The sequence below is a fragment of the Pieris napi genome, chromosome 15, assembly GCF_905475465.1.
Source record: "Pieris napi chromosome 15, ilPieNapi1.2, whole genome shotgun sequence".
In the NCBI taxonomy this organism is placed as follows: domain Eukaryota; kingdom Metazoa; phylum Arthropoda; class Insecta; order Lepidoptera; family Pieridae; genus Pieris; species Pieris napi.
The window spans coordinates 4,281,618-4,303,251 of NC_062248.1; the positions used below are offsets into that span (position 1 = coordinate 4,281,618).

Here is a 21,634-nt window from a genome sequence, read left to right on the forward strand (position 1 = left end):
TGGCTAAGGTTTTTTTTTTATATTACATAGTAGTAAACTATTCAAGGGAAACGGTAGGAGAACACCAGTCATGGGGACCACCATGCTTTATTGGTGGTTATGCCATTAAATTGTAGCTTATGTGATACGTTGGTACTTTCAACACAGCGCCATCTGTTAGAATTGTGACTATTAAATAATAAACAAATATTTTGCAATAAAAAAATATTGCGGGTATAAATTGAGATGTAAGCTATCTTTAAGTTAGATCAAACTGCACACGGTGTGCAAATTTGATTGATATCGGTTCGGTAGTTTAGGAGTCCATAGCGGACAAACAACGTGACACGTAATTTATATATTATTAAGATGTGTATGTATATATACTGACAAATGTTTGATTTCTTTTAAAGTATTAATCTATATTTGTAAGTAGGTGGGTAGGCCTTCAATGTCTGATACCCGTCGTCCATATCATGGTCGGGGTTATTAAAGTTTTTTTAAATACATGTTTAAAACAGTTTGAATTTAAATAGTGATCAGTGGAAATGATATGCTATATTATAAAGAAAGGCACTCTTATTTATGGAATTCATGTTATTCCCAAAGTCCCCTATGCAGGCTGTCAAAGAAAGTAATACCATGGACTATTGGTTATTCTCCTCAGTTAAATATAAATATTGATGTTTCCCCTATTCATAGACCCGCTGGGACTCGCAAGGTTCCCCCGCAAGTCGCGTATTAGTATGTCGCCCAATGTAAAAATCAACGGTAGTTAGAATGAGAGTTACGCATCATTTACTATGGCAAATTTAGTTGTACTAACTAACTAAAATACTACTACTAAAATAGATGCTACTATATGATGATAGACAAGAATATGCATGGTAACGGGATTATAAAGGTAATTTGTATAGCTGTATACGACTTGAGAGCCCCTCAAGATTGTATGTATCGTGGATACGTGTATCCACGCGCGGTTCCTCCTAACAGATAAATTAATCCATATAATCTGATTAAAGTAACGGTCAGCTAAGCTATTAGTTCCCGCTAGGGAGGTCGTACAAGTTTTGGTAGGAAAAAGACAGCAAGGGTCTGAGTATAAAAATATATTTTTCTTTACTTTACGTCTATATTAAAGGCAATTAATTTCAAGAAAGTATAGTAAATATAGGTGCAGTGGTAATATGAGAAGCTTGATATAAATGGAGCGTTACGAGACATAGGTGCGGTACATGCGCAAGTCACTACTACTATAATAATTAATATGAAATCCTTAACAAATATGAAAGTGACAAATGGATATATTCCCACAGGAAAAGAAGAATGCGAAGATGGTTGATTCACTGTTAAACTGATTAAACCTAAGCCTCTAAAACAATAGACAAATGAAATTGTGAACAACAATCACTACCTATAATAAAATAAAAAACATGTATTTTGTTTTATTACTTCTTAATAGTTTATAACAATACTTTGTCACGATATGTTAGTATCAAAAAATCATTGCAAAAACAATAAACATTGTTGATAAAATATCTATAAACTGCTCTACCATATACTTCTTTATTGTTTTAAATTAATACACGGCAATATTATTTTTGTTGATACATTTTTCCTTTTTTACACCCTCTCTTGTAGAATCTTTTTATTTAAAAAGCACAATTCTCAAGGGGGCAATCCACCTAATTATTTGAGTTATCTGGTTATTATTTTAATTCTATAATGTTATATAAATTATAATAAATAACAACAACTTAGACTATGGCTGCATATACATACAGATAAAATTTCACATCTACTAGGTAACTCACTAAGTATGTAGTTATTAAGTAAAAAAAGAATAAAAAATCATAGAACAAAGAAGAGGAATGATAAACATGGATGACATTTGAAATATTAAAAAACTTAGAATCAAATTGTTGTACCTTATATAAGCATAAAAACATTAATTAATTGATAACATTTTGATAAAGCTATTTAGTAATTTGTTAATTAGTCATTATTAGTAAAAGAAGTTTTATAAAATTATAAATTATAACAATGCTTAATTACTGCTTAACAAGTTTTCAAATCAATTAGAAATAACAAAACCTTAATAAATTAAAATAAATTTGTGTTTACAAAGAAAGATATTAAATTTTACTAAATGCACTCACTTGTTGGCATGTTATGAAGAGGGCTGCCCATACAAATATTCCAGAGACAACTTGTGCTGTGGTAGTTTGAAGAAAAATTGCCTTTGATATATTGTGTACTGGCTCAGACATAGGCTGAGCCGTGACATTGATGACTTCTTCAGCCATCCTGGAATAAAATATTCAATAGATTAATTATATAGTTGTATAATGGAATAAAATGTTAACAAACAAAAGGTAACAGACAGTAATGTTAACTCTAGGGATACCTAAATAATATTTGAAATGCCTCTACATAAAAGTTAAATTATAGTTATTAGAAAGACATATTGTTTATTTTTCTTGGAAAAATAGTAAATGTTTCCATTAAAAAGGTTTATGGCCTGTTGTTAACAGTTTGATAACCATTTTATAGAGGTTCAAATTAATAATGCTCCCTTTTCAATAATAAAAAAATATTATCAATGATCATCTCATTTAATAGTATTGTGTACAAACAATGTTTACTACATGTACATGAAAACATGAATACTAAAATAAATAAATTACACAACTTAATTCAAGCTCACAGATTAAAAAATGCACTTATACAATTTTGACTGAAGTTTAGGCAAAAGATGCCTTTGTATGTATCATGATTCCCAGAAATCATTCAATGGGCTATCATTATACAACATTACTATTATGCTTCACAAATCTCATACTTTTAATAGTTAACAAAACTTGTATGAAGAATGGTCAATTTGAGTATTTATTTTAATCTAGACAAGTAAATATTATGACCAGATGACCATTTTAGTTCCTAAGGTTTCATCTGCAAGTGACAAATCAGTGAATGGGAAATTACATGACATCATAATTTCAGGAAAAATATGATTTTTGCCTTTTAAAGAATTGTTGTTTCAACTGCACTATTAAAATTAGTAGTATAGAGCAGATAAATTAAATTATAAAGCGTATCAATTCACCTACTTTATAATTAGAACAATTGAGATTTGTTATCGTAAATAATATGTCAAAGCATATTGAAATAACCATAATATTACGGAAATCCTAATTTCGAGGTCATTCTTTTGACTTTTTCTTGTTTGATTGTATTACTTTTCTAGTGAAGGGCGAATTTTGCTTACGTTTAAGGTGAATGTTGGCCTTTTGTATCTTTAGAAATGAAATGATTATCATACCTTATTATATGTGTCCGTTGTATTCTCTTTTAATTCGTCGTACGTCAATCGTAGTGAACACTAAACATATTGTACCAGCTGCTTCATAAAATATCTCATTGATTTTCTTCACAAATATGTCACAACAAAAACAATTTACACTTCACAAACGAGACATTGATTAAATTGCACTTCAATCAACAACAATAACGAAAATGTTTGTAAAAATAGTGTTTTCAAAGCACATATAATGACAAAAGAAGTAGATTAATCAGGCATCAACTATTATTCCTTATTTCTCAATCTTCGTGACGGAAGTTGGAAAACCTCGTTCTTTTTTAATAACAGGGTGGCCATTTACCAATTCTTAAAGATCCTAAGGCACAGAATAAATCTGGTAATTTTAATATCTGCTGAGTGGTAATAAATAATGTTTTGTATGTGAATAAATCATGTAAAATTAGTTTAAATATTTTTATGTAGTACAGTTTTTAATCACATTTCAAAGTTTGGTTTTGTTTATTCAAAACATTCATGACAGATTATTGTTTCGCAGAGTCTATTTTTTTTCACAGAGCATAAAAAAACATAGATTGTAGAGTTATTAACATAAATAAATATAATCAAGTGTCACTATTCAGGTACAATTTAGCACTATCGAATTGCAAATGTCACCTAGCCATAGACAATCAACAAACTCAAAAATGTCCGTCGTTGCAGATGATACGTTTTTATTTTAATTTTCAATGTGTATTGTGTAACTAATGTGGCGAGCAATGTGAAGTATTTTCTCTATAATATTTATAAATATATAATAGGAATATCAAATACCAAACCAAAATGATTGTTCAAGAGCCATTGCAGGTAAAATAGCAAAATTAATATTTTATTGACTTCTGTGTTCTGGCTTCGTAGAACGTTTCAAAAAATATTTTTATTCACAGGTTATTGTATGGGATTGCCTCAATAATTATGAATACGACAATGCTATATTCTTGGCAGAAAGATTACATGCTGAATGTAAGTAAACTTAAATCATGTTTAATATCATATATTTGTAGTATTGATTTAAATTCAAACTTATTATATTTGCCTCATTCTCGCTTCAGAATGAATGTGACATGAAAATGCAATATACAAAGTATTTTAGAACACTCAATATGAAATGTTTTACTTATTTCTAGTTAATTCAGAGGAGACTGCATTTTTACTTGGTACCTGTTACTATAGAGCTGGAAGAATAAACGAAACACATAATTTGCTTCAAAATATTTCATTATCACTTCCACAAGCTCGGTTCCTTTTAGCCAAATGTTCTGTAGATCTTAAATTGTAAGTATTCTACTTGATTTGAATTTATTAATTAGTAAATTTTTTAAATATGTTTTCTTAATACAGTCTTGATTTCATTTTAGTTATAAAGATGCTGAAAATGCACTTGGGACAAATATGGATGTTGTTGTTTCGGAATTTGGAGAACAAGCACCATATGCATTACAACTTCTTGCAAAAATCTATACTATCACAGAAAGGAAAAGTAAGGCAGCAGAGGCCTATCGAAAAGCTCTATCTTTGAACCCATTTATGTGGAAATCCTTTTCTCAGCTATGTAATATGGGTGAAAAAGTTGAACCAAGCCAAGTATTCCATTCAAGCTCCGAATTCTCATTTGGTATTTCAACACTTGTGAATCTAGTCAACAATTCAGAAAATATTTCAATTTCTTCACCATTCATTCCTAACAATAATAGTATTAATAATACTGTTACACCTAATAATATTGTGACTCGAACATCTATGCCCATGTCTACTAGTATAACTCCAGATTCACAGGTCTCTGTTAAAAGAATGCACAGTGTTTTCAGTGGAATTGCACCCATTCCGTTTTCACCATCATTTGGTATGCTTCCTATGGATGAATCTCCAGCTATGTATACACCTACACTTACAGATTCTAATGAACAGAAAGCTATTCCAAAAATTGTCAATTCATTGAGGGCTCATGTTGGACAGTTGAAAGATGCTGTCTTCAGTCCCAGTGGTCCAAGGTGTACTTTAGGACCTGCACCTCGGAGGTCATCAAGACTATTTTGCACAAATAACAGCAGTTACTCCGTAAAAGAAAATAACAAGTCACCTAGCCGTAAATTTGTTGCACCAAAAAGTCCTTCTAGAAAAAATAAACAGCGTTCAGTCAAGAATGTTAAAGCAAATACAGAAACCAATGAACGAATTAAGAATGTTGAAGCAACCACTCCAACAATGACACCAAAGAATTCTAATGTGGTGGGACTGCTTAACTTGTTAAAAGATCTTGGTGAGGCTTACAAATCATTGGCGTTTCTGGATTGTAAAATTGCTATAAAACAATTTAAAAATATATCAGTAAAACAAATTACGTCTCCGTGGGTGCAAACAATGATTGCCAGAGCTCACTATGAGTTAGCTCAGTATGAACCTGCTGTTAAAGTTTTTTCTGAAATAAGAAAGCAATATCCTTGTCGAACAGAGGGAATGGATATATACAGTACCTGCTTATGGCATTTACAAAGAGAGGCTCAATTATCTGCATTAGCTCAGGAACTAGTCGAGTTAGATAGAAATAATGCAATTTCTTGGTTGGCTGCTGGTAATTGCTTCTCATTACATAAAGAGAGGGAAACTGCTCTTAAATTTTTCAAAAGAGCTGTGCAAATAAATCCTGATGCTTCATATGCTCATGCCCTTTTAGGCCATGAGTACTCTGTTGCGGAAGAAACAGACAAGGCATTAGCAAGTTTCAGAACAGCTGTTAGTATTGACCCACGTAACTATGTTGCATGGTATGGCATTGCTACAGTTTATGCAAAGCAAGAGAGATGGAAATCATCTGAAATGCAAATTCGTCGAGCGTTAACTATTCATCCCTATTCAGGTGTATTGCGTTGTCAGTTAGGGCTAGCTCAAGCTGCGTTAGGAAAAATGGATAGAGCGCTTGCTACCCTCGAAAGAGCCGTTGCTTTTGACACAGACAATCCACTGTGTAGATTTCATAGAGCTTCTGTGTTATTAAGGGCAGGAAGACCACAAGATGCCCTACCTGATCTCCATCACTTAAAAGATATGGTGCCTAAAGAGTCTTCCGTATATTACCTCCTTGGGAAAGTTCATGATAAATTGGGCAACTCACATTTAGCTTTAATGCACTTCTGTTGGGCTACAAATTTAGACCCTAAAGGCATGAGTGGACACGTCAAAGAATCATTTGACCCATCAAAACCAGAAGAAAGTTCAGAAAGACCATGAGATACCGTATCATAAATATATAAAACATGAGTGTTCAAAAAAATCATCTTTTAAGATCCTTCACTAAACCATATATAAAAGAAAAGGAAGAGATTTTTAAACTAATATTTGCCTTGATTTTTAACTTGACACTGGTTTGGTGTAGAATGCTCATGCTAATCAGTATATTGAAGTTATATACCTATTCAATTTTGACTGAATGTTGTACATAGAGATGCCACTTATCAATCTCCAGTCACCAAAAACCATAATAATTTAATGGGATTGGTTTGTGCATAGCAGTAGTATATTTGTTTATATAGATTAAGATGTGGATATTTCTTTGTTTATCATAGTTAACTGTATAGCAAATAAAACAATAATTACTGGAATGATTGTGCTTGTAACACACGGGGCTTTGATCTCAATGTGGTGTTTTAAATTTAAATGTATTAAACAAACCTTTTAGCATTATGACTACTCATTTTGTTAATATCATGCAATTGTGAAAGTAAACCAATTGACAATAACCGCAGGCGGTTTTAGAAATCAATTCAAATCAAAGATATTTTCAAAAAAATACTGTTCTGCTTTTAGATTCAATACCTATATGATATTTGTAAATATTAAGTAGATTTGTGTCAATGGATGTATGAATATAATTAGCACTATTGTTTAAACTCACAATTCAATTGCAAAATGTGATTAATGTCTAGACATCAATATAAACCTATAAAATCATATTAAAAGTATGAGTGTTTTATTCTTAAGTACATATAATAAACAATTATAAAGATTCTTACTTTTTATAACTTAATTTTAATATACATTTAAAAATGTGAAGTATTTCAGATTAATACATTTTATAAATGTAAACAGTAATTCTCAATTCTAAGGCGATGCGATAACACTTGCGTTTTATTTTGATTTACCAATTGTATATAATTATCAAAAGCAATATTGGTACCTACCAAAAAAAATATCGAAGGATGAACGTGCAGTGCAAGAAGCAAAAAATACAAAAAAAAAAAATGTCTGTTAAGCTGCATAGTGCTTTTCATGAAAGAAGTCCCGCGGTGATTTTTGTAACTAAATTTGACAGGTCGGCAATGTTGTCGTCGATGTTATTAAGTTCGTTTGTTGTGGTAGATTTTTGTGAATTTTTAACTAGCTTAGTGCATTTTGAAGATTGATTACAATGCCAAAAGTTGTAAAAAGTTCGGCTCGAGAAATTATATTAAAGGTGAAAGAGTTCTGTGAAGCGGAACATAAGAATCAAGGTGTTTTAATACCACTAAACAATGTTCGGAAGAGAGTTGCCGCCATAACAGTTACTTTTTAGAGTTGCCATTTAAAAAAATTTTGCTGTATTGATGGGACTTTTATGATATAAATTCGTTTTTGCGACAAAATTTAACAAATACATAACGTGATGAAACTAGGTAACTGAAATTAATACATATATTACATAAGCATTATAAACTTAAAGTTACTATTATTTTTAAATGTTCATAATTTAATTGCAGGTGTGTCAGAGAAAACTGTAACAAGAATTACAAACGAAGGTATAACAGCGGCGTGTATTTCGAAAAAAATTGTAACCCAACAATTATGCATTAAAACTCTGAATAAAAAAATGTATTGCTTTTCTTTACCCTATTTTCTCATCTTTTCCCTGTAAGTAGGTAGAACACCGCTAATATAAGTAAATAAAAATATACTTACATAACAGAAATATTGTTAATATTACTTTACATAACAGAAATATTGTTTCATCGAAGTATGCAGAAAATAGTATTATAATAATACTATTATTTGATAAATTACATCTGCTAAATGTAAGTAAAATAGGTAAATTTTTTACTCATAAATGGCAACATTACGTCATGCGATTGCAGCGCCGCGTCTGGGGGACTTCTTTCATGAAGAGGACTTTACAAGCGTACAGCGTTGCGTCAGTTGTGGTCTCGCTTGCACACTAGTGTCGTCTCACTCACGCGCGAACTAAGAGTATAGAATAGTCGGCTAATACGAGTAACTAATTACGCCGCTGTTATTAAACTGTTAAAATATAGGATCACCATTTTTTCTAACGTATCTGTTTGACTAAGATTGAATACATCCAAGTTCAGTTTAAAAGAAAACAATTGTTTATTTACATTTTATTAATTCATTCACACCACAATATATTTGTTGTGGCCCGAAAGTCGAAATGATAATTTAAATAAATGGCTGACTAAACTCAAATGTATATAATACACGTCGAATTAACCATCGGTTTTTTAAGTCTGTCAAAGAAGGCTCTGATTGTCTACTGCCATTCTTTATAATTTATCTGTTAGCTTAATATATGGACATTCTATGAAATAGCAGCATAGTGATCAATTTTATTTTGGGCCATAACAAACTAAATTATATTTATTATTCACATTTTAAACAAATTTGTGCAAAATACTATCTAGGGCCTTTCTTACAGTCGGGTCATTGAATAGTTGGGCTTTGTCAGGTTTGGGTGGTGCGGTTTTAGGGGGCTGCACTTCCTTCTTATCATTAAGGATGTTGAGAATTCTCTGTTGCAAGTCCACTTGTGTCTTATTAGTTGATGCAGCCGGTGGTAGGGGCTCACCTAACTCTATTTTTACTTGCTGTCCTCGCTTTTCCTAAAAACAAAAATTCTTATAAAATTTAACAACCACTTAAGTAGGTAAAAAGATTATTATGACAGCCAACTTATAAATAGACAAAGAGATGAGGTTATACTTTATAGTGCTTCGCGGTAACATGGAATAGTAACGTTTTCTTATATATTTAAAACTGGCAACATCTAATAGACTATTTTTATTATAGGGTCGGGTCTTTCGGTCGACTAGAACGGTAGTTTTTTTAAATAAGCCATAGCTACATCTATTTTAAGAGTCTGCTTAACCTCTAACACTGTTCTCGTTCAATATTGAGGGTAGACAAAAATTTTAAAATGAAGGTAGGCAATAAAATTGTATACCTTTAAATATTCAAGAACTTTATCATACTGCATCACAGTTAAGTTTCTTCCATCAGCCAATTGTCCAAGTAAGGCATACACAGCTTCTCTTCCTGAGGGACCTCCTCGCTGTACCTCTTGGTAGTTCCTCGATATTAATTGTAAGGCATCTTCTAGGGGCATGTTTCTGTGCTCTACAAATATTTAATGATCCATAGAAAATAAATTAGCACTTGCAAATTAGGGTACACAAAAAATAGTTTTTTGATAGTGCAATCTTACTTTATTTTGTGTAAAATTAAACTAGGAAAACTCTATTTCTATAGTGTAAATAATGTATTTTTGTTTTCCCTATCACAATTTTACGTACTACAGGTATTGGCTATTGTGAGAGGCTGAGGCCAAAAATATTGAACTGATGAATTTCAATAAAAAATATGAGTTAGAAATACAAATTTTAACATGAACATAAACTTTTTCCGTTCTTAAAGATGTGATAAAAAAAATTTAACACTTGGCAAGCGCAGTCAAGTTTATTAATTACGGCGAAGAAATAGTTTTAAATTTATAAAAACAGAAGGTCATTTGATAATTTTGCTGGTCGTGAAGTAGACAGTAGCAACATAGTTGAGCGCCTTTTTTGTTTCAATGTGTGCTTAAAGCCCGTCACAGACTTAGCTATAATATATATTAATATACCGTATTATAATATATATTATAGCCAGCTACCACACACTGAGAAATATATATTTTGCCTTCATTTAATTGATGGTCGTCCTAGTGTTCGCACGTATTTTGTAATTAAGGGTGTTCTTATTTCAAAATACTAATAGTATAAGATCCCGGTATACAACGACCTTCACCGAGATGCTTATTTAATGAAACTTATTTTATATTTAATTTAATATGTCAATAAATATAATCCATATGGGTTGCCTAGCAAATTTCAGTCCAGAGTATGTTTAATGAATATTTAAAAAAAGATTTTTTTTTTATAATTTGCATGTAGTAAATTTTTCGAACTTTTTTCAATCAATATTTTTAATCAGGGTAGTATTATATATGTATCACTAAAAACTTCTTTTATACTATAGATGTATATATACTTTAGTGTCACATAAAAAATATACACATAAATAATTAATTGATTAAAAACAACCTAACTTTTGCATATTCTATGGGCTTCATTCTTTCGATTGGTATAGAATTTATCTAATAATCATACCGGTGAAATGTTTAAGAAAATATTTCTTTTTTAAATTAATTAAAAATACTCTGGACTGAAATTTGCTAGGCAACCCATATGGATTATATTTATTGACATATTAAATTATATATAAAATAAGTTTCATTAAATAAGCATCTCGGTGAAGGTCGTTGTATAGCGGGATCTTAGACCATAACAGTAATTATGAATTCAACAAGTACATTGTTAATGGACTTAATAGACAGTTCTTCAGAAGACGATTCATAATATATAGTAATATGCAATAATGTATATTACGGTATCGCTTGGTGACGTCACAGAAATATATATTATAGCTGAGTGTGCGGTCACGCGAAAATTAGTATAGAAAATATATAGTAATATGCCTAGCCATAAAAATATTAATATACATATATTATAGCTAAGTCTGTGACGGGCTTAAATCTAATTTTATGGTAAAATTAAAATTTTATTCATACCTTGAGGCAATCCATGTAAAATAGTAAGTGTCATTGACCTATGTTCTTGATTCTCTTGCATCACAAGTATTGCATAAAGGCAGCCTCGGGAGGCAATATTTCCCAATACTTTGCCAATTGGCACATCTTCCATTGGAAACAAAAGGTCCACGACTATTCCAAGCCTTTTTAATCTACCCTCAATGTATTCGGCATATTCACTGTAAGAGTATGCAAGTTTTAGTTCCCGGCACGTAAGCAAAATAGGCACAGTATGAAGAATTGAGTGTTATTGGATTACTCTGTTTAAACCGTGACTTTAAAGGGGTTATTGAAAAATCTAAAAAATTGAAATATTCAACGTCAGGCAACAAAACGACACGTGAAACGAAACCGACACAGATTAGTCGAATTAATGATGACGTAATCCTATTTGAAGTTTAATTTCTAACTAATAATGAATAAAAAATAACTATTCCAAACATTTTCAATCTACCCTCAATGTATTTTGCATATTCACTGTAAAGGTCTGATTAGAACGATTTTAACCGTATTAAAAAACATCATAGTTGGACCAACATATAATGGAATTGGATAATACTAGAATATCTATTTAGCCTTCCATGCACATGTGCTAAATTTAGTGTGTTTGTCCTTAAATTTCCCGAAATCTAAGTTAATCATCGACATTTAAATTAATCAAAATGATTATTATAGATCATTTATAGAAATTAATGCATATGTTGACATATTTGTCTTACTCGTACTTCAAGAAATGAACCTACCAATTCTTAAAAGGCCAGCAACGCACCTCCGAACTTTGTGCCAATGAAGTGTCCATAGGCGGCGGTATCACTTAATTTCAGATAAGCCTCCTGACCGTTTGCCCAGAGATATATAAAAAAACAATTACTACACTATATGAGTTAGAGATACATATAATGTATTAAATATTGTAGAAATTAATCAATAAAAAAATAGTTCGATATCAACTTACGTGAGCATTTTCGATACAACAATAATCTCGCAATCATTACGTTCGGGTACTGGCAGTTTCCGCGGATATTCCGGATACCGTTCGAAGCGTTCTCTTTCTTGCCATTCACCTGAAAATAACGGATACAACATTAATTAACTATGGAGGTTCCAAGTTCGGGTCACAGCGAAAACAATATTACTTTAATTAAGAAGACTATCGCCTTTAAAGATTGATGAAACTACTCGAACAACTTTTAATACTAATAAAAATTTCGAAATCATGACTTTTTTGAAGTCATTGTTAATTTTTGAACTTTTTATTAAACTTTTATTAATACATACAGTAAACCGCCTGTATTAATAAATCAATGTGGACAAATCATTTCTTTTTGACACTAATTATTTGACATATATATAAATATAACGCGGATCTCCGCGTTTATATATGAGAACGGAAATCGCGTTAGTTCTCATTTACCACGATTAATTTCACTCTTAATATATCACTTCACTTTTAATATATTGAGCATGACAAAATTGCAAATGCATTCCATTGTTTCTTTCTTATATCATTTCCTACAACCGAAATAATTTCAATTAAAATATCGTATAAATTATCCAAGAAACGAAATTGACAATTGACATTACCTCTTCCCGGAGATCTCTCACGGAAGGCCGGAGCACCGCGTCCCCTCCCACGACCCCTCGGCCCCCCGCGACCCCTGCCTCTCATGCCTGGTGGCTCGCGGTTGTCATTCCAACTCCTATTATAAATCTCTTCATGCATATCTTCTTCTGATGAATCCATTCCGATAAACAATAATTAATTAAATATATGAGTGATGCGAGTACTGCAGGGCAAGTGGCTTGATCATTGATGAACATTACTCTCTATGTGCGCAATTTACGATGGGTGATTAATAATCAGAAAATAGATATAGAAACAAGCCACGATTTAGAAGCACCACTGGATTTTTTTAAATAGATATATAGGTTGATTTTTTACAGAAAAATGAGATTATACAAGCTAGCGAGTATTAATAAATATTATAAAAATTGAATGAGGTGTCAATTCCACTGCATGTTGTATTCTGAACAAGTGGATAAGGTCGCGTACTTGTAAACATACAGTATGTTTACTTCGAACGTATAATGATGCTATAGAAAGACAAGCGAATGCTGGGAATGGAATAAATGAAGCGTTGCTTTCCATTATGTGCAGCCAAGAAATATCAAACACTGCTCAACTGCCCGTACAAAGGGGAGTGCTTATCCTGACGTCAACATACGGTAGTGAATGATGAGTGTGGCAGAAAAAATGAGAGCAAAATAAATGCCGTGGAAATGAGAGAGTTAAGTTTGTATGGGGGTAACATTGCGTGATAGGATAATTAATAGTGAGATACGTGAGCAGTATGAGTTAGAAGAGGACGTAATAACAAGAATACGAAAGAAAATGCTTAGCAGGTTTGGCCACGTAGAGCGAAAAAAGTAGCATTTACAAGGCAACCGTGGATTGTAAAGTCGGCTTGGATAGGCCTTGGTGAATAAATTGGATGAAGTGAGAGAGGTATGTCAGGACCGTAGCAACAAGTGGAGATACGTGGTCTCTGCCTACCCCTTCGGGATAAAAAAAAACTTGTATTTTGATCATTGTAGGTGTTCACGCCATCCAGTTTCCTTTAGTCCTCTCTGATCACATTCTCTATCCTTACCGCACCCATTCCCTAAACACCACTCTTTCTCTTTTGCGGTATTAAAGTGTAGAAGGAGGGGACCGCATTCTACATGCTCCCGCGCCGCAGAGAAGATTCATCCGCCGCCGCGAGCTCACGCGTGTGCTTTTGCTTACGCTTACGCTTCTTCCGCTTATAGTGCATATAGATTTATTTGTGGTCTTCTCTCACGAAGACAGGTGAAGAGACTGTGGACTTTAGGTGAGTGGTGTTTCCATTATTTTTACGCCGCATTCCACTTGCCCCTCGGCCTACTTCTCATTGTCTTCGCCGCTACATTATTTTGGTCCTTTCGAGCCGCGATATATTATTTTAGTTTATTTCAATTCGCGATATATATATATATCTTAGTTAATATGGAGACTCGTAAAGCAACATTAGAGAAACAAGGTGCTAACAGTTCTCTTGAAATTGAACGAGCCGTGTTAATAGCAAAACGTGACAATCTATTTTCACGATTACAAGATTTATATGATAGGTCTAAGAAGACATCGGATGAAAGAGACATAAATTATTTTTTATCGGGAATGATTTCGATTGACAACATTCGGGATAAATTTTCAGAAACTGTAAATAAAATAAATATAATCGAATTAACAATTAATCCCCTATACACTGTTAATTTTGAATGCATGAATGCATTTGAAGATATGTACTGTCATTCTAAGTACATGTTTGAAAAATTCAACAAGTCAGTGGCAGGTAGCAATGGTTTATCCGACTTAAATACCCAACGTAGATCGTTTCGTTTACCGAAGTTAGACTTGATGATGTTTAATGGTGATGTCATTAAGTGGCCAATATTTCACGAAACTTTTAAACGTACGATACACGAAAACCCTGACCTTACAGATCATGAACGCATTCAATACTTAATCAGTAAATTGTCTGATTCGGCCCTTTCAGTTTGCGCAGGTATCATTCCAAATGCCGAAAATTATGCTTTAATTTGGCAAACGCTTATAGACAAATACCATGACAAACGAAGTTTAGGTTCAGCCTATATGCAAAAGATTCTAGACTTCAAACCGCTTACCACCGCTTCACATAAAAATTTACAATTGTTTCTTGACAATTACTGCACCGCAATATCAAGTTTAGAATCATTACAATTAGAAAATTTAGCTGATTTTATTTTACTATATTTATCATGTAAGAAATTAGATTCTAGTACGATTCGTTCCTTTGAGTTACATAATATGAATAACCCAACAATACCTAGTTATAAAGATTTAATTGCATTCGTACGCGAACATAATAGGATAGCTCAACATCTGGATCCTACTCGCACATTTGATAACAAACCGGTTTCGTCGCGTGCGTTCGTTTCGCTTACAGAGAAGCAGTCTTCTTGTTCATTTTGTAAACGCATCGATCATTTTAATTTATATAAATGTAATTCATTTAAAGAATTGTCTATCGAGGATAAATATACTTTTATCAAAAACAATAAAGGATGTTTTAACTGTTTAAGTTTATCGCATATGTTAAATAAATGTAAGTCTGCATGGAATTGTCGTCATTGCCGCATGAGACATCATTCAACGCTGTGTCGTAATGCGACGGTTTCTCAAGAAAACATTCACCCTAATAACTTGAATCGCATGAGCAATGCAACTGCACAGGTTGCTGTGCCTCCCGCTAATAACACACCTTATTTACCTGCACGCAGCGACAATCAGTTGATTAATAACTCAAATATTTCGCTTTGTAATATTCGGCCCGCTATTTCCGAAAGTAATAATACATGTTTATTAGGTACGGCACAAGTATTGATATATGGTTTAAATGGTAAACCACACAGTGTGCGTGTTTTAATTGATTGTGCATCTCAAAGCACTTTTATAACAATGAAATGCTGCAAAAGATTAAATTTAAAGGTTAATAAATTTTCTAATAAATTTGTAAAGGGTATTGGTTCCGCGTCAAATCCGATAATAGGAGAAGTGTCTATTGTTCTGTCTTCTCGGATTAACAATAATTCTTTATCTTTGAATGCCTTTGCGATAGACAAAATTACAGACTCTTTACCGGTGTCACAAATTAATATGTCATCGCTTAAGCATTTGAACAATATTACCTTAGCGGATGAAAATTATTTTTATCCTTCAGAGGTTGATATACTTATTGGTGCACCGCAATACGCCGAAATAATGTTGTCAGGCCGTGTTACTGGCGCACCTGGCACTCCTACCGCTTTCGAAACAATATTCGGGTACATTATCATCGGAAACGTTCCCTTATTAAGTTCTGATTGCACCAATAACTATAACAGTTGTACCGCTATTTCGTTATGTTCTTTAGTTGAACAGCCGCAGTTAGAAAGTTTAATTCAAAAGTTTTGGCATTTAGAAGAGGTGCAATGTTCTGTCCCTTTGAGTCCAGACGCTATTAAGAATGAACGCATATTTACAAATACTGTTTCTCGCGATTCCACTGGTCGCTATACAGTGATGTTACCTTTTTCAGAGAATCCAGCCGTTTTAGGAGACTCATATGATATGGCTAAACAACGATTTTATTTTCTTGAGCGTAAAATGTCAGCATCAAAGGAACTTCGTTTGGAATATGATGCAATTATTAAAGAATACATCAATAAGGGTTACATTTCATTAGTGGAAAATGATAATAAAAATCAAGGTTATTATATTCCACATCATGCAGTTGCGAGGTTGGATAAGACCTCCACGAGATGGCGCATGGTGATGGACGCTAGTGCAAAAACATCTTCTGGTTTATCTTTGAATGATATATTGTATACTGGAGATAGTCTGCAAAGTGATCTATTTAATATTTTGTTAGACTTTCGCTTGTATAAATTTGCCTTTATTGCGGACATAAAACAAATGTACTTACAAGTGTGCGTTTCGGAAAATGACCGTAAATATTTAAAAATTTTGTTTCGCTTTAATTCAACTTCACCGCTTCATGTTTACCAGTTCAATCGTGTTTGTTTCGGTTTACGCTGTAGTCCTTACCTTGCAATGAGGGTATTACGCCAGCTGTGCTATGATGAAAAAGTACGTTTTCCGAACGCTATTCCTATAATTGAAAATAACACGTACGTTGATGATGTTTGTTACTCTGTGCCATCCTTGCCTTTTGGGTTAAAACTTTGCGAAGAACTTCGGGAGCTTGTTAGACTTGGGGGTTTCGAACTTGTTAAATGGGCCAGCAATACATCGGAGCTTATTGAAAATTTATCATCTTCTGATAATCAATTAGGAAAAATAGATTTTGATGGTTCAGAAAATAATTTAAAAGTTCTTGGTTTACAATGGTCTCCAACCACTGATGAGTTTACGTACGCAGTTTCAATTAACCATAATAACCATGTGACTAAACGTAATATTTTGTCACTTATAGCACGACAATTTGACGTCCTAGGACTAATAGCTCCAGTCATACTTTACGCTAAACTAATTATACAACAATTACACCTTCTTAAAATAGGCTGGGATGAACCACTTCCTTCAGCTATAGTTGATGTTTGGCAAGTTTATATTCGGGAACTTCCATGTTTACGACAGCTACGTGTTCAACGACATTTAGGGGTTGAAGAAAAATCTACAATTTCTATAATTGCCTTTGCGGATGCCAGTGAAAAAGCCTATGGCACTACTGTTTATTTAAAGACAAATAAACCTTTAAACTCTCCGCCTATAATTCGCTTAGTATGTGCTAAGTCGAAAGTTGCTCCGCTTAAAACCATTTCCGTTGCAAGACTAGAACTTTGCGCATGTTTACTCATGGCTAAGCTAGCTCAGCGGGTAATAGATACTTACAAGAAACGTCACGTCATTAATGACATTTTTTGTTTCACTGATTCAATGGTTGCACTACATTGGATTTCCGCATCTCCGCACCGATTTAAGACCTTTATTGCTACGCGCATTACAAAAATAGTTTCTCATATTCGACCTGAAAAATTTCATCATGTTGCGGGTGATCAAAATCCTAGTGATTGTCTATCTCGCGGTATGTCACCCACTGCATTTGTGAATAATTCTATTTGGTTCACTGGCCCAAAATGGTTAGAATTGGAATCATCTGAGTGGCCAATCACTTCTGTTAACTCTGAAACAGCTGTTGATGTAGAAGAAGAAAGAAAAATAGTTTCTATTCCCGCTACTGTGTGGAGTGATCCAAACCCAATTTTAGAACTGTCTCATCGAGTTTCTTCATGGTTATTGTTTCTCCGTACAGTGGTATGGATATACCGTTTTCTGAAAAGACTTCCTAGATCTACTAGTATCTCTGCTGATGATATTAATTTTGCTGAAATACAGATTTTTAAGGTTTTACAAAAAGTATACTTCTCTGATGTTATCCATAACATTAAAACTAGTGGTCGCTGCTCACGTTCTATTCAAAGATTATGTCCTTTTCTAGATTCTGATGGGTTGATAAGGGTTGGTGGTAGACTAAAAAATGCCAATCTTCAGTATGATCACCAGCATCCTATTTTGTTACCGCAAAAGGATAGGATAATTGAGTTAATTATTTCCTATTATCATAATCATAACTGTCACGTTGGTCCAGTTACTTTAATGGCGATACTCCGACAACGTTTTTGGATACTATCTTGCCGCAGCATAGTGCGATCAATTATACATAAATGTAACTTTTGTTTCAAAGCAAATCCTCAACCTACGATACCGCTCATGGGTGACTTACCCGACTATCGTGTAAACGAATCTAATGCTTTCGTTCATACAGCTGTAGACTATGCTGGTCCTATTTCAATTATTCCTTATCGAAAACGTGGAGTCCGCTCTATGAAAGCTTATCTTTGTATTTTTGTTTGTATGGTGGTTCGAGCCGTGCATGTTGAGCTTACAACAGACCTTAGTACTAGTTCATTTCTTTCTGCATTCAAACGATTTATTGCGCGTCGTGGTTCGGTTTCTGTTCTTTATTCAGATAACGCAAAGAATTTTGTTGGAGCTAAAAATGCATTATCAGATATATTTACACTTACAAATTCGAATGAATTTCGTGAAACATTTGCAACTGAGCTTTCAAATAATCGTATTCAGTGGAAATTCAATCCTCCTCGAAGTCCTCATTTTGGTGGCTGCTTCGAAATTTTTGTTAAGGCTTTTAAGAACCATTTGCGTCGTGTAGTGGGTGAGCAGTTACTCACGTACGAAGAAATGTTAACTGTTCTTACCCAAATTGAATCTGTAATCAATTCTCGACCACTTACACTTTTAAGTGAAGATCCTTCTGAGCTCACAGCACTGACTCCGGCTCACTTCTTGATGTCATCACCATTAAAGTTTCTACCCGCAAAGATAAAAATAAATGATGAACCACTTTCACTTTTAAAACGATTTGCGTTGCTGGATGGTATGGTACAATCATTTAGTAACCGATGGAAGGTAGAATATCTTCATTTGCTACAGTCCAGGACAAAATGGAATACACAGGCCAATCCTGTTACAATAGGTACAATCGTAGTAATTGTAACAGATAATGTTTCTCCACTTTCTTGGCCTTTAGGAAAGGTGATGGAAATCTATCCAGGAAAGGATGGAGTTTGTAGAGTAGTTTTAGTAAAAACCGCAACAGGAGTTTATAAAAGGCCTGTTGTGCGTTTATGCCCATTACCAAATCAGTAAATCTGCTTTACAAAACCGCTTTATAAACCGCATTAGAAACCGCTTTACAAACCGTTTTACAGTCCGCTTAACAAACCACTTTAGAAACTGCTTTACAAAACCGCTTTACAAACCGCTCAATAAAACCGTTTTACAGTCCGCTTAACAAACCGCTTTAGAAACCGCATCACAAACCGCTTTACAAACCGCTTTATAAATTCGCTTTACATTCGCATTAATATTTTTATTACATCTTATATTTTCTTTCTTTAATTTACAAATTATCTCTTTATAAAAAACCTAAGGGTTTTTTAGGCCGGGGGCAATGTTCACGCCATCCAGTTTCCTTTAGTCCTCTCTGATCACATTCTCTATCCTTACCGCACCCATTCCCTAAACACCACTCTTTCTCTTTTGCGGTATTAAAGTGTAGAAGGAGGGGACCGCATTCTACATGCTCCCGCGCCGCAGAGAAGATTCATCCGCCGCCGCGAGCTCACGCGTGTGCTTTTGCTTACGCTTACGCTTCTTCCGCTTATAGTGCATATAGATTTATTTGTGGTCTTCTCTCACGAAGACAGGTGAAGAGACTGTGGACTTTAGGTGAGTGGTGTTTCCATTATTTTTACGCCGCATTCCACTTGCCCCTCGGCCTACTTCTCATTGTCTTCGCCGCTACAGTAGGTTTGTGGTGATTTCAAGTATGTTTAAGAGGAATTAAACAATATAAACAACAATTTTAAAACTTCTAATATTATTTTGATCTTTAAATGAAAATATTACAAAATGGGTCAAAAACATAGGAAAGAAAAAATATACAAGTCATATACCTTTTTCTCCAACATAGTTCCCTTGGTTATCATAAAGATCATCTTGATTATCTTCTACCGTCATTGGAAGATTATCATTCAGAGCAACAGCTGGAGGTACATCTGGCTGTACCGAAACCATATCACTCTGAAGTCTATAAAAGGTTAAAAAATAATTATTATTATCATCCCTCTGAACACATTATTCATATTGCAAACCATTTTGGTGCATCACTTATTCACTTTATTATAAAACTACATGGATTTTAGAAGCATCCATCTTTCTTCACTAAGCTGAATAACAAAAAAAACAATGAAAGGTTGAAAATAGATTGTAGCACATTTTTAAAAAGACCATCTCCAAGGTTTGATGTCAATTCAAAGTATCAATTACTATAATAAATAATTTACTCTTAAAGCCCTAGTATATGTATTAACATCAAATTATGATGTTACAGTTAATGTCTTCCTAAATTAAGTTTCATAAGTAAAATAAAACCTAAGGAAACCTTTTCGGCAAAGCAAATTTGTTTAGTAGGCTGCACTGGCTCAAGTTATCTTGCTTAATGTCATGGTTTTGATCATTTCTAAGAAGAAATGTGACATTAAAAGGATTAACATTCTGATCTAGTTATTCCTATATATTTTTTCTTAACTTCACATTCCAAAAAACCTATTGTGGACTTGACTCTCATATAATATTTATTATTTTAAAACTAAATACAAACTTATCGTTTTTCATAACTGATTTGACAATCAGTTTCCGTCCTTTGAATATAGAGCCATTTGCTTTAGATATTGCATCTTGAGCACTTGATTCATTTCGAAACTGTACAAAGCCGAATATCCTGTTAATGACGATTCCATCAATAGGTCCATATGGGATAAAGTGATTGTACACTTCGTCAATAGATGAGTCTTCTTCCATAATACCGGCAACATAAATTCGAAGATGCGCGGTAGACCTGTCTTTCATCGCAGAGCGACCGATAGTCAGCATGTCTGTAATTGGTGATAAAATTTTGTGACCATTAATGATCAAATTTTAAAAGTAGTATTATAAAAACATTTATGTTATAACTAACCTGCCATTGTTGATAATTTGACAATATTAAAATATCCTTATAACAACGTTCCAAAAATTGAGGCGATTATAACATATTAAGATACACGTTAAGTTAAGATTGAACGTAGAAATTTAAAAAAATATTGTTAATTGTTATTAATTTGTTAGTTCGTAAAAACATAGGTCACAGGATAAAAACAATGCTGTTGACATAGTATGGAATGTTTTTTTTTTTTTAATCTTATGTCCTGGT

At 33.3% G+C, this 21,634-nt stretch overlaps 3 protein-coding genes across 4 annotated transcripts in view; 1 reads left to right on the plus strand and 2 right to left on the minus strand.

Annotated features, from left to right (window-relative positions):
- The window catches only part of LOC125056836 (transmembrane protein 184B), a 29,253-nt gene extending 25,613 nt beyond the window's left edge, over nucleotides 1-3,640 (minus strand). The window contains exons 1-2 of one of the 2 annotated variants that reach the window (XM_047660142.1): nucleotides 3,302-3,640; nucleotides 2,139-2,286 (exon numbers count right to left, since the gene is read on the minus strand). In XM_047660142.1, the coding sequence (XP_047516098.1) occupies nucleotides 2,139-2,285 (147 nt within the window). In that variant the 5' untranslated portion in view covers nucleotide 2,286; nucleotides 3,302-3,640. The remainder of the gene's footprint in view (nucleotides 1-2,138; nucleotides 2,287-3,301) is intronic. The other variant, XM_047660143.1, reaches the window with a different exon arrangement.
- A 307-nt stretch (nucleotides 3,641-3,947) lies between these two features.
- LOC125056835 (cell division cycle protein 27 homolog) lies at nucleotides 3,948-7,296 on the plus strand. Its single transcript, XM_047660140.1, has 4 exons — nucleotides 3,948-4,144; nucleotides 4,225-4,300; nucleotides 4,465-4,612; nucleotides 4,696-7,296. The coding sequence occupies exons 1-4, from the start codon at nucleotides 4,121-4,123 to the stop codon at nucleotides 6,563-6,565; spliced, it is 2,118 nt and encodes a 705-aa protein (XP_047516096.1). The 5' UTR covers nucleotides 3,948-4,120; the 3' UTR covers nucleotides 6,566-7,296.
- A 1,395-nt stretch (nucleotides 7,297-8,691) lies between these two features.
- Nucleotides 8,692-21,596, minus strand: LOC125056513 (nuclear receptor coactivator 5). Its single transcript, XM_047659647.1, has 8 exons — nucleotides 21,401-21,596; nucleotides 21,044-21,317; nucleotides 20,337-20,470; nucleotides 12,816-12,962; nucleotides 12,187-12,295; nucleotides 11,211-11,410; nucleotides 9,546-9,718; nucleotides 8,692-9,204 (listed from the first exon to the last, which is right to left on the minus strand). Exons 1-8 carry the CDS (start codon nucleotides 21,405-21,407, stop codon nucleotides 8,977-8,979), a joined length of 1,272 nt encoding a protein of 423 aa, XP_047515603.1. The 5' UTR covers nucleotides 21,408-21,596; the 3' UTR covers nucleotides 8,692-8,976.
- Nucleotides 21,597-21,634: the final 38 nt, after the last annotated feature.

What these genes read in the sequence shown, in the direction of transcription:
- LOC125056835 (XM_047660140.1), top strand. Translation starts at nt 4,121, where the DNA reads ATGATTGTTCAAGAGCCATTGCAG. An exon ending in TTGTTCAAGAGCCATTGCAG is followed by an intron (nt 4,145 to 4,224) that starts GTAAAATAGCAA and finishes TTTTATTCACAG; the next exon opens with GTTATTGTATGGGATTGCCT. An exon ending in AGAAAGATTACATGCTGAAT is followed by an intron (nt 4,301 to 4,464) that starts GTAAGTAAACTT and finishes ACTTATTTCTAG; the next exon opens with TTAATTCAGAGGAGACTGCA.
- LOC125056513 (XM_047659647.1), bottom strand. An exon ending in GAACTATGTTGGAGAAAAAG is followed by an intron (nt 12,963 to 20,336) that starts GTATATGACTTG and finishes TGGATTCATCAG; the next exon opens with AAGAAGATATGCATGAAGAG. An exon ending in AAGTTCTTGAATATTTAAAG is followed by an intron (nt 9,205 to 9,545) that starts GTATACAATTTT and finishes TTTTGTTTTTAG; the next exon opens with GAAAAGCGAGGACAGCAAGT.